This window comes from Salmo salar, chromosome ssa20 (assembly GCF_905237065.1).
Source record: "Salmo salar chromosome ssa20, Ssal_v3.1, whole genome shotgun sequence".
NCBI lineage: Eukaryota > Metazoa > Chordata > Actinopteri > Salmoniformes > Salmonidae > Salmo > Salmo salar.
In genome coordinates, this window is record NC_059461.1 from 60612213 (window position 1) to 60629718 (window position 17506).

The window sequence follows — 17506 nt, forward strand, 5'->3', positions numbered from 1 at the left end:
GTAACTAGTGACTACAAAGAGTAGAGACAGATATTAGAGAAAGGAGAGGGAGAAGGAACATCAACCGCAAGAAAACATTACCGCCAACTACAGGTCGGGGGTTATATACGAGGAAGTGATGATTTCCCTCTTCCTACTAGGCGCGCGAAAAGTAAAAATGCAACAACATATGTTCCTCGCTTTGACGTTTGGCTATAACAATGCAAACAAGCTGCTATACGATCGTATGTACCAACAGACAAGTACCAGAGCAAGACTTGTATTTATTCCTTAAGATAAGACCCGCCGTAAAGCCTGGATAGACTCTAGTCTGAGTATGTCTCTTATCTAACGTTCCACTCCTTCCCATTGCCAAACATTTTGGCACATGACATGGAGTACGGGGAGTGGAATGTTAGCTAGCGAGACTGGTACCCAGGCTAGATGGATAGCAGCGAGAATAAGAGGACTACATCACCAGCGAGCAGTGTTGTGTTCAGACCATTTCGAGAAGACCGCTTCTGTCTACAACCCAGACCTGCTAGATTCGCTCCACTATAATATTGGACGACAAAGAAGATCCAGTGCCGACTATTTGTGTATTTAATAGAACTACAAAGAGCCCAGAGGGGGCAATGCGAAAAGGCTCAAATTAGAGGTACTGTATGTTGTCTGCCATGAGTAGTATACATTGGTGGAGTGACTTCAGTAGTAGGCTAGCTCTTATTTATTTCTATGCAGGCTATTTACCATGGGCCCCATACCATTTCTCAACCTTTGGTTCATTTGTAAAACGTTTAAACCATACTATTTGGTTTACTAACACGTTTGCACATTATTCTAGATTTAGCAAACTGCACTAGGTGGACAGGCCGTTAAGTCAAATATGCACCAGAGCAAAGTATAGAACCCAGGTAGCTCACAGTACCACTACCTATGGCCATGGTAACAGCAACACAGTTTGCCAGACCAGAGACAACCACTCCTCCACAGGAACACTAGATCTGGACACAGAAGAAAGCTGCATGTTCAACACCTGAGATCTTAAACCAGGAAGATGAAGGCACTTCTATTCCCTATATAGTGCACTACTTTTTACTTGAGCCTTACTATAGGGGAATAGGCTGCCATTTTGGGGTGCATACAAGGACTACCGTTGAGCCAAGGAGATGGCAGCAGGTTTCATGGACTCCTGATAGCCTATACATACACTAGTTTTTTTAAAATCTGATACAGCATTATGATTAAAATGTTTAAAAAGCTTAACATAAATCACTACTGTAGGACAGGGATCATCAACTAGAACATAATTAGAAATCATTTGTAGACCGCAAGAAACCCAGAGAGGACTAAAAAAAAACAATCATTTCAAACCTTGCTTACATTTGTTTACGATCACGTGTCTATTATGCATGGGAATACTTGGGAACTGATTTCCAAAATTAAAGTCACTTGGAGCTGATTGGCGGGCCAAATTAAGTCACCGTTTGGCCCGCGGACCGCCAGTCATGGCACCCTGCTGTAGGAAGTACTCAATGATTGTGGTTATATTGGTATAACAGCAAACAAAAACACACCAATTGTGTCGGTCAATGAACATGTCATCCCATTGCGTGGGTCCAATGTGTAGTCAATCTTTGTATAGTAAAAGATTTCAAAAGCAGACAAAGTGCATTTGTGAGATGCTTGAATATTGGTTTTTAATAACTTATAAAACACCTATGTTACAGCACCAACTATAAACATACTGTACATACACTGGATGAAAAACAGGGTGATTTTTCAGACTGAACATCTCAAAAGATTTTATTGGGGGGAGAAACAAACATAACAGTGAGCTAGAATGATAGAATCTACAAGCGGGATCAGATAGAACTTTAATGATAAAAACAGACAGTGGACTGAGGGCCAGATACAGTATTCACACCTGGGGCCATATTCATTAGGGCACACAGCAGCAAAACATTTAGCAAGTTCAGGTAGTCCCTCCCTGTTTCAGTCCTTTTTCTGACTAATGAGTATGACCCCATCTTCTCAAATAGTAGTAGAATGTATAGACTGGACTGAAGAGCTGTAGACTATTGTGGATAAATTATTCAGTCCTCACTGAGTGAGAGGACTTCAACTAACACATAACAACCAACAGTGAATTGATTTACTGAACATAGCTAGGTTTGCCAGTGTCCATCTGCCAGCCCCCAGTGTACTGTAGCTAGAACTACAACTGTATCCAGTACTGTAGTTGTAACTGGTCAAATCTGCAAAGTGCCATTTGAGATGAATCAGCCTGTAGGAATCTCTTTCTAGTCGTTATCTTCCTGGTTCACAGCAGAACAACAGGAGCAGCTCTTCCATTGGTTTAAAACATCCAACTCTCTTTGTTTTGGGATAATTAAACGCTCCAGTCCATTCGCTCTCTCCTTCATGGAATATAGAACACTATTTTACAAGGAGACAGAAGAGAGAAGGGAACATTCTAGCATTTTACAGGATCAGCAGCCAGACAGAGAATCTATGTACAGTCCAAAACAGCTAAGGCGGGTGTCTGTCTGGTGGAGGTCAGGACAATCCTTCACCCTCTGGCTGTGTATTGTGTTGTGTGTCTGTGTGTTGGATGGTGCTAGTGCATTTGGTCCAGTAGTTACTCATCCTGTTTAGGGAGGAGGGGAAGGAGAAACGGAAGGAGGGATGATGATGAGGTAATGAGAAAGGTCATTGGTGAAAGGCAAGAAAGTAAAAAAAATAAAAAATAACTAAATAATAGTCTGTATGTCATTACGCGTCTGACTGGTCAGGAGGTGGGGGGCTGTTAGACCTGTTCTGTCCAGCTCTGTCCCTGGGGAAGGCTGCGCTCTCAGCCCCAGGCTTCATTGAGCCTCTAGAGGCCTGCTGTCTGTTAGGGCTGTTTGATTCCTTGTCTTTTGACAATGTCTTTCTCAGCTTCTTCTCTTCATCCTCCTTATTTTTTCCCTCTTCATCAGAGTCGATGCGGTTAAGTCGTTTGCAGATAGGACGATCTTCCTCGGATGACGACTCCGATTCCCCATTATCATCCTCAGTGGAGGGTCTGCATTTCTTCAGCAGAGCTAGATGTTTCCTCCGCTGTTCTATCAACACCTCTCTCCGCTTCCCTCTGCCCATCTTCTCTCCTCCCCTCTTCTTTCCCCTTGTTCTAGTCTCCTCCACCTCTTCTCTCCACCTCTTTCCCCTCTTTTCTTCCTCCTCAGACTCTCTCGAATGGGAGGATTCTGAAATAGAGTGAGCGAGCGGCGGATTCAGACATCAGCAGGAGTTAACCCCGCATTCAGACACTAGGGGCAAAAACGTTTCTTTGCCCGGCGCAATGGAATCGATGGCCAAAGTTGCCGCGGAAGTGGTGAAAAATTTAAAACTGCTCTATTTTCTCTGCATCTGGTGACGTGTGTTTTCCGCTTCATCCAGCCAACCAGAAAATGTTGGTTTAGGGACAGTGGTCGGTTTAGATTGGTTTAAATTTAGGAGGGGGAGGGGTGGAACATTATCGGCAATCTTTCACTTGCAGAAGCGTTTTTTTGCCGCTAGTGTCTGAATGCGGGTTGGTTATGAATTGTTTACATTCACTAAATGACAGTCTGTCAAGTTCCACATGGACCTCCCTAATTTGGGGCAGGGATGGTAACCATAGTAACTGACCATCGCTGTTTGAGCTGGAGAGACGACGACCGGATTTGGCCTTGTCCTTATTAGTGGTTGCCTGGGAACCCTCGGATTCCGACGTCTCACGGTAGTTCACCTCCCGCTTCCGGCCCCGCCTTAAACCACACCTCTTCCTGTCCTCATCGCTGTCACTCAAATCACTGGTCTCTACAGAAAGAGACAGAGAGTTTTATTTGACTTTCAACTGAACATGTTCTTTAACCTCCAGCACCAAACCTGGATTTCTGTTTGTGTCATCTTTTCCCAACTCATATTCCAAGCCTTACTCACCTATCTCCTCTTCCTCCTCATCTTCACTCTCCTCCTCCCCCCATCCTCTCCTCCGTCTGCGAGGGCGTTTCTTGCACTTTGCTGAGGTCCTGGTGGTTCTCTGTTTAGGTGCCCATCTCTGTGCCCGTGTAGACTGGCTTACGAAGCCCGGGTCACTGGCAAAGCTGTCCACATCACTGGCTGCTTCCTCATCACCTGACGCTACAAACTCCTCCTCCGTACTACAGACACAAGTTTAAAGTTTGCATTTATAGTGTTCAAACAAAAAATTACTTTACAATATGGGGGTTAGCTCCAATGCGTAGCACCCACACACACACATATATCCACAGAAATACTAGGACTGACTTAAGGCCAGTCAGGGACGAACGCACCTGGCGCTGAGCTGAAACTCCTCCTCACTCTCAGCAGCCGTGCTGTCGCTCTCCAGGTCGTTAAGTCTCCGCCTCTTCCTGCTCCTGGTGGGAGGGGCCTGAGCTGTGGTTGGTCCTCGTTTCTCCTTCCCCTCCTCCGATATGGTGGCCATGTCCTTATCCTGCCTCACTCCTACACACAGGACCACAGGGTTACACACAACAACAGGAACACAGGCAGGCCACTATTCTGTCATCTAAACCCTTTTGTTTGCATCTTGTTCCTCATATTGGATGCATCCAAAATGACACCATATTCCCTACATAGTGCACTACTATTGACCAGGACCCTTAGAGCTCTGGTCAAAAGTAATGCAACTATATAGGGCAAGGTTACCCAACTGGCATCCCGCGGGCCGGATTTGGCCCACAGGTGATTTTATTTGTCGCCCCAAGTTTCCTTTGCCCCAAAAAAGAATGTATTCCCACGCATAATAGAGACACATGAATGTATACAAATGCAAGCAAGGTTTGAAATGATGTCCTCCCGACCATCCGCTCAAGAAAAAAAAAAGAAAAAAATATCGTCCCTTGGCTGAATCTGGTGGATAATCCCTGATATAGGGAATAGGGTGCCATTTGAGAGCCATTCAGTCTTCAGTGTACACACTCATTTCCTTTCTCTCTCTCCTCTATATTTCTCACCTCCTCCATCCGCATCTCTGACGTCTTCCTCTATCGCTTCATCAATGGCGTCATCAAAGTCATCAAACCTGGAACACACACACACCAGGGTTTATGTTAGGAAAATGTGGAGCCGGACAACGCAGGGGAGAACGACTTCTCATTGAAGCCACAGGAATTCAAGGCTGACCGCGGTACTGCACGAATTGTTAGTAGAAAACAGGATCCCCCATAATAGTGAATGGAAAAATGGCAATCTTCATACACATTTTTTTTGGAAGACAATCACGGTTCCAATAAGTGCTTCTAATACACCAGATGTTTTAAAATCGTGCATAGAAGAAGTTAGAAGAAGAATTTAGTTGCTAATTGCAGCCTGCAGTACCCTGGTCGGCCTTCAACTTGAGTTACTCAATGAGAAGGAGCAGCACTGAGCTAGCCTGCAACATCACTTCCTGGAGTAGCTCAAACTAGATTTCTTGACGGGTCCAAAATGTTGGACCCATTCCGAAATGGACTTGGGGCTTTCCCACCCGGACCCGATATGCATAAATAGATTTTTTTAAATATAAAAACCCGTTCTGTACAGACCCGAGGACAACTAGACCCGTTCCGTATAGACCTGGTTAGATCCAGGCCCGGTCTGATCAGAGTGAGGGAAGCAGCAGAAAAGTCATTTTTTTAAGCGACTTTATTAACCCCGAGCTGATAAAGCCTGAGAGGACGGAAAAAGGTGCCGCACTAGCAGACGCGGGAGAGGCAATACTGTGTGAGTGACACAGGGAGAAGGGAGGGAAAGAGCAACCAACCAAGCCGACTCGCGCTATAGTAGACTATGGGCGGCAGGTAGCCTAGTGGTTAAGAGCGTTGAGCCAGTAACCGAAAGCTCGATAGTTCAAATCCCGAGTGGGCAAGGTGGAAAAATCTTCCATTCTGCCCTTGAGCAAGGCAGTTAACCAGCAACAGCAACTGTTCCCCGGGCACCGATGACGATGATTAAGGCTGATGACTCTCTGATTCAGAGGGGTTGGGTGAAATGTAGAAGACACATTTTGGTTGAATGCATTCAGTTGTGTAACTGAATAGGTAACCCCTTTACCTTTCCCATATATAGCTGCCATAGCTAGGTTATTTATCATCAAATACGATTACCTAGTACCTGTCTTGACTGCATCAAACCCGTAAGAAGCTAGTTAAGCTAGCTAACGTTAGCTAGCTAGGCTAACTGAGGCTGCAGTGCATGTGCTCTCATCCTACAAATAATTCCATTCAGAATATTAAGTAGCAGCCTACCTCTTGGTCTTGGTAGCCTATCCTTCAACATTTTAATTCCATATCCCGAGTGGCGCAGCGGTCTAAGGCACTGCATTTCAGTGCTAGAGGCGTCACTACAGACCCTGGTTTGATCCTGGGCTGTATCACAACCGGCCGTGATCTGGAGTCCCATAGGGCGGTGCACAATTGGCCCAGCGTCGTCTGGGTTAGGGGAGGGTTTGGCCATTATTGTAAAATAAGAATTTGTTCTTAACGGACTTGCCTAGTTAAAATAAGGTTCAATAAAAAAAAAAAAAGAGATATTTCCTAACTTTTGCCACACACAGAGCGAGGCTCTATGACTGTAGCCTATAGCTGCTTTGATGACTTATGTTGACCATCAACAAGCTACATACGCCATGCTCCACTCTTGTGAAAACCAAGAGCAGCAATATAAATTATACATTTTCTCTCTCTACTGCAGCAGTTGTGTTCGGATATGTACAGGGCCCTTCCGGAAGAGTCAGTTCAAGTTACACATACCTGAGACCTGTGACAATTATATCAGGTCCAACCCAGACCCGTGACATTATTTAGAATTCTGTATCTGGACCCGCTCAGGTCTCAGGTATTCGGGTACAGGTGGATCAGTGAAGACCTCAAACAGCGCATGTTATGTCTCCATGAGATGCCATTTTAACCGACTTCATTTGGCTTCAGTGCGCTATAGTCTTCAAATAGGAATGAATAGTGTCATGTGATTGATGACTTTTACCATTCATTTATACTGTCATTGGGACAACGTGACAGGGAAGATTTTAATTTACCGGCCATTTGAGAAATTTACCAGACCCATATGCATTTGGTTGCGTAACCCATGAAGTCGTCTACCAACGGTGCTCAATGAAGCAGCCAATAAAACATGTTCAAACATTTGCCAAAATGCAATTCTATACAACGCACCTGATGCGAGTGGTTCCATATGTGACAGAGATAAAAATCTGTTAGAAACTTAGAATGAAGGGGAATCTAAAGATGCAACTAGGACGGGTCACTAAAAACCAATAGAACAAAAGACAAATGCTGGTTTCAATGGCATATGAGGAAGTCTTTATAAAATAATTCCTTCCACGTTTCTATGGTGGGATTTAGCCGAGGCTACTTTGAAGCAAGGTAAGACATGCCTCATAATATGAAGTAAAACACATAGGTTTCTAACAATTTAGTATGTTTTCAAAATGCATACTGCCTCCAGCTCACATTGCAAATTAGTGGGTGACGCGCTGATAGCCTGCCTACCATTGCCTATGCAATGGAATGGCGAATGGGGGGCGAGCTTCAATTATCAGTTGAGAAGAAGAAAGAATTACAGCTCTATAATCGTGACCATCAAAACTGTTCATCACCCAATTGCATTTAGAATTGCGCAATGAAATGTTTCACTCCAGCAACGAGTTTGACGAGTTATATTCTGCTCATAATAGGCTCTGTAGGCTGTGTGCATGTGATAAATAAGATGTGTGATGACTAACAAATACACACGCCCCAATTTAATTCCACTAAATTTAGCTAATTAATCTATAGACCGATAAGCATGACGGTCAAATGCATTTCCATCGACTGGTATTTCCATCAACGAATTCCACTAAATTTGACAATGGGATGTTTTTTTCTCCCGGTAAATTTGGCAGGCAACAATTTTATTTAGTGGCTTTAATTTATTTATTTTTCCTTGGCCAAAACCCTGGCACACACGCACACTATGAGATGGGATTGTCAACATGTGACTTACCTATTTTATTTGAGCTGTGCCGTCACTTCTCACACACACACACACACACACACACACACACACACACACACACACACACACACACACACACACACACACACACACACACACACACACACACACCTGTAGCTGATACACTTCCTGGTTCTGGTAGACCTCCTTCCCAGATTTTTGGTATTTTTTGCATCTTTCTTTTTCGCCTGTTTCTCCTCTTCTTCCTCCCCTTCCTGCTAGAAACACATAACACACACAAATTCAGATTATGACCATTAATGTTATGCACATTTGGCCTTCTAGACTAGATTTGCCTAATTGTGTGTGTACTTACAGGAATGATGTTCTCCACACTGATTCCCACATACACCAGACGCTCCCTCCTACAGAGAAAAAACACACAGGAATTACACAACCATTTCAGTGTGTGTGTGACAGTGTTTGAGTGAGACCGTGTGTGTGACGTGTGAGATTGAGTGTGTGTAGTGTGTGTGACCTCCTCTCAGCTCTGTCTCTTTTCTTCATAGCGCAATCCAAATTCTGCAGCTGCTCCTCTAGTCTGTCACACAGCAGCTTCTACAGAGACCAGGGACAGTGTTAATACATGCATGCACGCACGCACGCACACACACACGCACTCTCTCTCTCGCTCTCACTTACGTGTTGGCAGGGCGGGCAGAACCATTCTCCCTCAGGTATGACCATGAGAGGGGGTCTGAGACAGGCGGTGTGGTAACCACTATCACATGAATCACACAGCAGGATCTGCAGCAGAGAAACACACAGGTTGGTTTCAAACAGAGTGTGCACACATTCAGGTGCTTGGTGTAAATAAAGTCATGAAATCAAGAATAGATAGTGATCTGCAGAAGGGAAACAGTTTAAACACACACCGTTTCTGGCTTCACAGTAAAGCACAATTTCATAAGTCATACGGATGCCGAGATGTAAAGAAACAAAAAACACAATCTACTCCAAACACACACACTTCTCACCAGTTCGGGGTGGTTGGGGAGTCCACAGTGGCTGCAGGGATCTTCATTAGGCGTCTCCTCTGATTGGCTAGAGTCATCTGAGTCACAACCACTTCCCCTACCCCCTCTCCCCTCCTCCCTCCCTCTCTCCTCCTCCTCTCCTCCCTCATTCGGTTTGCATCTCTTCGCTCGAGTATTTGACCAGCGGGCACCTCGTTGTCTTCGTCTGCTCTGTAGACGCACACACATAAACACATGGTTACAATCAATCACATTGATAACCAACATTTTCTTGGCTATGATCATTTTGACATTAATACACAGACTTATTCCTAGATCACTTATGAGTAAATTAACTTTTAAAACAAAGTAGTTACCTTTACAGTCCTGCTTTGTCCCTCAGGGTTTTCTCTCTTCTTTTGCCATTGAAGAGTCTTCTCTTCTTCCTCCCTCACCCCTGGGGGTGCGTCTTGCCTCTCCACCTTGTTTGGGCTGGGTCTGTAGGTAGGGTTGATCAGTAAAATATCAAGTTACAGCACAATGGAGACAGCTCCAACAATACCAGCGGAGCTGGGGCACAGTTGGAGAAGATGGCCAAAGACAGTCAGAAGAAGTGGAGAGCCTTTGTTGCTGCCATATGAGCCAGCCGGCACGACGGGGATGAGTGAGTGCATGATATTACAGCAGAATATTGTATCTATTATTCAGCTCTACATGATAAATTGTCACCTCAGTTATTGTGATGAAAGAAATGGGAAGCGATTCTATCATGGACCTTACCTGCAGATCCGAGCTGATCTCCGCAGAGACCTCCCATCTCCCTGCTGCTCCCCCTTCTGCTCTCTCACGTTCTCTCTCCTCTGGTTGGGAGGGATCTTTATCTTCAGCCTGATCCCTTCTTTCTGAAGCTCAGAGGAAGCTTCCAGGGGACCCGGCCGGTCTGTTGCTCCATGCCCAGCACCTTTCACCCCGGCATGGGCTGGTGTGTCTGTGTTGAGGGCCTCACCCTGGTCCTCCTGAACCTTCTGTCCTTCTACAGTCTGGCTGCTCTCTGACTCCTGCTCCTTCTCTCCTGAGGTACTCTTCTTCTCCTCCTCTTCCTCTGTTCTATGGCATCCCTCGCTTTTCTCCACATGGAGGTTGGTCTTTTTCTCTTTTGGGTTGTCATCCCTCTCTCTAGACTGGTCTCCATCTAAATTCTCCCTCGCTTTCTCTCTTCCATCCTCTCCTAACCTCTCCCTCGATCTCTCTCCTTGCTCGTTCCTATCTCTCTCTCCTTCCCTGTCCTCTCCTCCTGCCTGTCTCTCCTGTCCTCTAGGCTCCAGGGGTGTTGGGGCTCCAGTCTCTCTCCAGCCAGGACTCTTCCTCACCAGGACTGACTGCCTGCTCCTCTCCTTGTCTGGAGCCCTGGGCCTCTCCTTCCCCTCCTCTGACCCTGGTCTGGTTCTCTCCGTACAGACCGATCCGCCATCTTGTTGCTGCGACGCCGGCCTGCAGATGACCCCCACATGACCTATACCCCCTATGAGCCCTCCAAGCCCGTTTAGAGGAGCCCCCCCATTGGTCAGCTCCTCTGACAGTGGGACTGCCAGGCCCCCATCAGGAGTTGACTGCCTCCCCAGCTGCTCCTCCTTGGTATGTGTTACTGAAGGGTTACGGACGATGATGCTACTGCTAGTACTGCTGCTATGGCTGTTGTTGTTGTGATGGTTGCTGTGCATGTCATTGTTGTTGTTGTGATGTGTGTTGCTATGGTGACGGTTGGCGCCAAAGAGCTCTCTCTTCTTCAGTGGTATCTTGGCCTGCTGATCGGTCCTCAGCAACCTCTCCGCTTCCTCCTTCACAGGAGGAACTTCCTGTTTCATCGTTGCCGAGATGGGCACCATGACGACGGAGACAGCGTTGCTAGGGGAGTTGCTAAGCGTTTGGGGTTCCTCTTTGACCAGCGCAGTGATGGTGCTCACTCTGTTGTCAATCACTTCTGACCTCTCCTCTTTCCTCCCGCTCTGTTTCTCACCTTGTTTTTTCTTCTCCTTTTCTTCCTTCATCTCAACTGCAATGTTTTCCTCCTTCACTGAGACTACCGGTTCAAGCTTGGTTGGATTTTCCTTCTCTGCTAAAGACGCCATGTTGACGTCCGCACTAGTGGACTCTGGGTAGGAAGATGATCTACTCTTCTCTCGCTTTTCCTCCTCTTCCTCGTTCTTCTTCTCTCTCTCTTTACTCTTCTTCTTGTCTTCCTCAGCCTTTCTCATCTGTCTTGCCTCCTCCTCTTCCTCCACCTTTACCTCTCCTCCAGCTTCGCCTTGAAAAATCATTACACATGTTGACATGTTACATTGCAGCTCTGGTTCCAACATTCATTCATTATAACACAATTATAATAGAGCAGTAGTGACCACATGATCATATTACTACTAACTACACCATCATATTACAAGTAACAACAGAACCCTTACCCTCCTCCTTGCCTCTTCTCCCCTTCTCCACAGGTGTGGCACAGTTAGACCCTCCCTTCTCTCTGTCCATCTCTTTGTCTATCTCTCCCTCCTCTTTCTCCTTGTGTTCTGGATCTAGCTGGGTCTTCAGGAGGTCCAAAGCATCGGCTAAGTCATTCCGGGTTCTGAGGACAAACAGAACATTCTGAACATACAGTGCCATAAAAAAAGCATTTGCCCCTTTCTGATATTCTCTATTTTTGCATATTTTTGATACCGAATGTTATCAGATCTTCAACCAAAACCTGATATTAGATAAAGGGAACCTGAGATTACTAATAACCCCAAAAATGTATACTTATTTTATTTATTTAACTAACAAAGTAGTTGCACTCAATAACTGGTTGTGCCACCTTTAGCTGTAATGACTGCAACCAAATGCTTCCTGTAGTTGTTGATCAGTCTCTCACATCGCTGTGGAGGAATTTTGGCCCACTCTTGCATGCAGAACTGCTTTAACTCAGCGACATTTGTGGGTTTTGAAGCATGAACTGCTCGTTTCAAGTCCTGCCACAACATCTCAATTGGGATTAGGTCTGGACTTTGAATGTGTTGCTTTTTAACCATTTTCATGTTTTTGGATCATTGTCTTGCTGCATGACCCAGCTGCGATTCAGCTTCAGCTCACAGACGGATGGCCTGACATTCTCCTGTAGAATTCTCTGATACAGAGAATTCATGGTTCCTTCTATTATCAGAGAATTCTACAGAATGTCAGGCCATCCAGTTATTGAGTGTAAAAATGACTTTTTCACACGGGGGCATTGGGTGTTGCATAACTTTGTTTATGAAATAAATGAAATAAGAATGTAATTGTTGTGTTATTTGTTCACTCAGGTTCCCTTTATCCATTATTAGGTTTAGGTTGAAGATCTAATAACATTCAGTATCAACAATATGCAAAAGTAGGGGGCATATACTTTCACAGCACTGTACATACACCCTTTCTCTCTTCTCAGATGCTCCGACTAGGGTTACAAGAAATATATCTCACCTATCTATCCATCCATCCATCCATGCATCATTACCTGACGATACATCTCCAGGTGGATCCGTCCCAGTCGTCCTGTTCCTCTGTGTACAGTCGGATGTTGTGTTGGGCGTCAGTCTGCAGCCAGTACATCAGGCCCTGTCTGTCTCTGCCCAACGGCTGCAGCCTCATCGCCTCCGCCTCCTCCTCGTTCACCAACGTCTTGAACTTCAGGTTGTCATCAAACTGGATCTCACACAGGTACTGGGGTCGGGGGTTAGAGAGAGACGGGGGGGTTAGGGTCAGACAGAGAAAGAGAAGAAAACAGTACAGTGCCTTCAGAAAGTATTCACACCGCTTTACTTTTTCCACATTTTGTTGTTACAAAGTGGGATTAAAATGAATTTAATTGGAATTTATTGTCAACGATCTACACAAAATACTCTAATTTCAAAGTGAAAAAAATGATTAATGGAAAATAAATACATGTTAGAATCACCTTGGGCAGCGATTACAGCTGTGGGTCTTTCTGGGTAAGTCTCTAAGAGCTTTGCAAACCTTGATTGGGCAGCGATTACAGCTGTGGGTCTTTCTGGGTAAGTCTCTAAGAGCTTTGCAAACCTTGATTGTACAATATTTGCCCTAAAATTCTTCAAGCCCTGTCAAGTTGGTTGGTGATCATTGCTAGACAGCCATTTTCAAGTCTTGTCATATATGTTTAAGACAATTTAAGTCAAAACTGTAACTAGGCCACTCAGGAACATTCAATGTCGTCTTGGTAAGTATTTGACTCAGCCATGCCTCCTTGCCCGTCCAACATTTTCTCATCTCCCACCCCTTCTAATGCGACTATCCCCGATACTTCTCCCTTTTTCCCCTGCCCCTGCTTTCTTAGTGTCCAACAAGCTTTCTCTACCCTTAACCTTGTTCTGAACACCCCCAAAACAAAGGTAATGTGGTTTGGTAAGAAGAATGCCCCTCTTCCCACAGGTGTTATTACTACCTCTGAGGGTTTAGAGCTTGAGGTAGTCACAACATACAAGTACTTGGGAGTATGACTAGACGGTACACTGTCCTTCTCTCAGCACATATCAAATCTGCAGGCTAAAGTTAAATCTAGACTTGGTTTCCTCTATTGTAATCGCTCATCTTTCACCCCAGCTGCCAAACTAACCCTGATTCAGATGACCATCCTATCCATGCTAGATTATGGAGACATAATTTATAGATCAGCAGGTAAGGGGCTCTCGAGCGGCTAGATGTTCTTTACCATTCGGCCATCAGATTTGCCACCAATGCTCCTTATAGGACACATCACAGCACTCTATACTCCTCTGTAAACTGGTAATCTCTGTATACCCATCGCAAGACCCACTGGTTGATGCTTATTTATTAAACCCTCTTAGGCCTCACTCCCCCCTATCTGAGATATCTACTGCAGCCCTCATTCTCCACATACAACACCCGGTCTGCCAGTCACATTCTGTTAAAGGTCCCCAAAGCACACACATCCCTGGGTCGCTCCTCTTTTCAGTTCGCCGCAGCTAGCGACTGGAACGAGCAGCAATAAACACTCAAACTGGACAGTTTTATCTCAATCTCTTCATTCAAAGACTCAATCATGGACACTCTTACTTACAGTTGTGGCTGTGTGGTATGATGTATTGTTGTCTCTACCTTCTTGAACTTTGTGCTCTTGACTTAATAATAATGTTTGTACCATGTTTTTGTGCTGCTACCATGTTGTGTTACTACCATGCTGTGTTGTCATGTGTTGCTGCCTTGTTATGTTGTTGTCTTAGGTCTCTCATTATGTAGTGTTGTGTCTCTCTTGTTGTGATGTGTGTTTTGTCTTATATTTATATTGTATTTATTTTTTTAATCCCTGGCCCCCGTCCCCGCAGGAGGCCTTTTGGTAGGCCGTCATTGTAAATAAGAATTTGTTCTTAACTGACTTGCCTAGTTAAATAAAGGTTAAATAAAAATAAATAAAATAAAAAGTAACTCCAGTGTATAATTGGCCTTGTGTTTTAGGTTATTGTCCTGCTGAAAGGTGGATTTGTCTCCCAGTGTCTGTTGGAAAGCAGACTGAACCAAGTTTTCCTCTAGGACTTTGCCTATGCTTAGCTCTATTCCTTTTCTTTTTATCCTAAAAAGCTCCCTAGTCCTTGCCGATGACAAGCATACCCATAATATGATGCAGCCACCACCATGGTTGAAAATATGAAGAGTGGTACACAGTGATGTGTTGGATTTTCCCCAAACATAGTGCTTTGTATTCCGGACAAAAAAAGTGCTTTTTTTTCAGTATCACTTTAGTGCCTTATTGCAAACAGGATAGGATGCATGTTTTGGAATATTTTTATTCTGTACAGGCATCCTTTTCACTATGTCATTTAGGTTTGTACTGTGGAGTAACTACAATGTTGTTGATCTATCCTCAGCTTTCTCCTATCACAGCTATCTGGTTTAAAATCATCATTGGCCTCATGGTGAAATCCCTGAGCGATTTCCTTACTCTCCATCAACTGAGTTAGGAAGAACACCTGTATTTTTGTAGTAACTGGGTGTATTGTGTATAATGTATAATACACCATCCAAATTGTAATTAATAGCTTCACCATGCTCAAATGGATATTCAGTGTCTGCTTTAAAAAAAAAGAAAAGAGGATCCATCTACCAATAGGTGCCCTTCTTTGCAGTTTTCATCGTTGAATCTGTGTTTGAAATTCACTGCTCGACTGAGGGACGTTACAGATCATTTTATTTGTGGGGTTCAGAGATGAGATAGTGTTTAACACAATTTTTGAATGACTATTATTACACACAGAGTTAGTCCATGCAACTTATCTGACTTGTTAACAAAGGGGTTGAATACTTATTGACTCAAGATATTTAAGCTTTAAATGTTTTATTAATTTGTAAACATTTCTAAAAAGATGATTCCACTTTGACATTATAGGGTATTGTGTACATCAGTGACACAAAATTTAAATTTAAATTCAGGCTGTAACACAACAACATGTAAAAGGTCAAGTGGTGTGAATACTTTCTGAAGGCACCGTATATGATCAATATACTGTTCATACATAACAGTAGATATCACAGAGGAGGTAAAGAGGTAGTCTGGTATATTAGTGTGATAGTCTGCACAAGGTGGTGTGTGTCTTACTTTGAGGATGCTGGTTTTGCACTCCATGCTCATATCCTGGTAGCCCTTGTGTTCCAGCTCCCAGGCCCAGCTACTGTTGATGTCCTGGCATACCTGGATGACAAATATACAGTCATTACAGGTGTACACACCAAGCACACACCATTTTTTTAAACATTTTAGTCATTTAGCAGACGCTCTTATCCAGAGCGACTTACAGTAGTGAATACATACATTTGATTTAAAAAAAATTGTACTGGCCCCTCGTGGGAATCGAAACCCACAACCCTGGCGTTGCACACACCATGCTCTACCAACTGAGCCACAGGGAAGACCAAGCACACCTTACCTTAGCCAGGTACCTCTCCCACTTGTCTGCAGACACAGACTTGCCAAGCTTCCTCAGCAGCTTGACGTGCAGCTCCACTAGTGGCTTGGGAACTGAGAGAGATACACACAGAGAGAAATAATATGAGTTAATACATTAGTTTGTTATAAAACTAAGTACACTGTCATTAACACCAGCTAGTATAACACTAAACACTTATTACAACCCCCATTGTGCGCGGAATTAAAAAATAATAAAAATAAAAAATCTACATTCTCCAGTATTCTGTCTGTGCAATTCACATGGTATTCACACTTTCTTAGAATTATCCAGCTAACAGTGGCAGACGTGGAGGTAAGATCAACTGTGATTCATCGTCAATTGTCATTTTTTGCATTAATAAAAAAAAAAACACGATGTGTTTGGTGAACAATGGAGGAAATGTGGAAATAGCAAACAACGTTATCACGGCAGTCTACAGACAGTTAACTAACTGACTAACTTGTAACAACATATTTCCTACAGATACTGCAACGTTAGTACATACTAGCCTAGGTACGCCACACACAGCTAGCCAGATAACAAGCTAGCTAAATCGTGACAAGAAAGCCCCAGTAGCTAACATTGTCTCAAAAGAGGATTTAAATAATTATAAACTGTGACAAATGTAAAGTCTAAGTAATTTGAAATCAGTGGTATATTATTTGAATGAATTAATAGCCACTGATGTGTTGACTAACGTTAGCTTGGTTTAGCATGAAGTTGGCTAGCTCGACTACACATCACGCATTGCGCCTGCGCGAAATTGACAGTCTGCCAAGTGGTGTTTTTATCGGACTATTTTGACAACTGTTTACGACACGATTCGCCACAATACGAGATCGATTGTATTCAAATAGTATTTACTCATACACACCTGGGGCTGAGTTGTATACTTTTCGTGCACTAGTATGGGCAGGCAAGCATGATGGAAAAGTACACCTGATAGCTAACGTTCGCTAGCTAACGAAATGAATGTAGCTAACTAGCTAGTTTGGTAATTCAAGCAGGAATGGCTGGCTAGTTTCTTAACACATTGCTAAGTAACGATACATCTAGCTATATCAATCAGTAACATTAGCCAGTTATACCCAGGCACATGTCACTCCCCTAAGCCAGCTAGCTGTACTGGCTCCCCCCTGACCACCCAGCTAGCTAGAAAGTCAGTGATGATGATGCTGAGACCCTCTTCCTCTCCCTTCCCACCTGTCGATGTGTCCCGGAGATACCTCTCCATCTGCGGAAAGGTGAGTTCGGGTAGGTCCAGGGCTTGTCCGTAGCGCTCCAGGAACGAGCAGACCACTGCGAAACTGGGGCAGAGACCGGGGTTTGAGCCCTGCGCTGCCGCTGAAGCAGCCATTTTTCCAGCCGGGGAGAATGATGAGAATGAACGGAGTTGGGAGGACAGAAAAGAGCCCAGAATTCAACGCGCCAAGTATCGTATCATGGGTAGACGAAGGAGGGGGCTCTGTGACCAGGTATTCCCCCCAGGGACGCAAGTTTCAGACATCAAGAATTGTGGTT

The 17506-nt window shown here is 44.3% G+C and overlaps 1 protein-coding gene across 3 annotated transcripts; it reads right to left on the minus strand.

Annotated features, from left to right (window-relative positions):
* Positions 1–1649: 1649 nt before the first annotated feature.
* Positions 1650–17371, minus strand: LOC106581010 (remodeling and spacing factor 1). Of its 3 annotated transcripts, none has more exons than XM_014162662.2 (17): positions 17189–17371; positions 15965–16056; positions 15637–15729; positions 12523–12728; positions 11456–11619; positions 9777–11301; positions 9374–9494; positions 9018–9227; positions 8683–8787; positions 8519–8598; positions 8357–8405; positions 8152–8255; positions 5004–5071; positions 4320–4491; positions 3946–4166; positions 3652–3822; positions 1650–3227 (listed from the first exon to the last, which is right to left on the minus strand). In XM_014162662.2, the coding sequence occupies exons 1-17, from the start codon at positions 17340–17342 to the stop codon at positions 2755–2757; spliced, it is 4008 nt and encodes a 1335-aa protein (XP_014018137.2). In that variant the 5' UTR covers positions 17343–17371; the 3' UTR covers positions 1650–2754. The 3 variants fall into 3 exon arrangements, with proteins under 3 accessions (XP_014018137.2, XP_014018136.2, XP_014018138.2); XM_014162661.2 differs by having other exon boundaries at positions 8152–8258; XM_014162663.2 differs by lacking the exon at positions 17189–17371 and adding an exon at positions 16684–16726 and having other exon boundaries at positions 8152–8258.
* Positions 17372–17506: the final 135 nt, after the last annotated feature.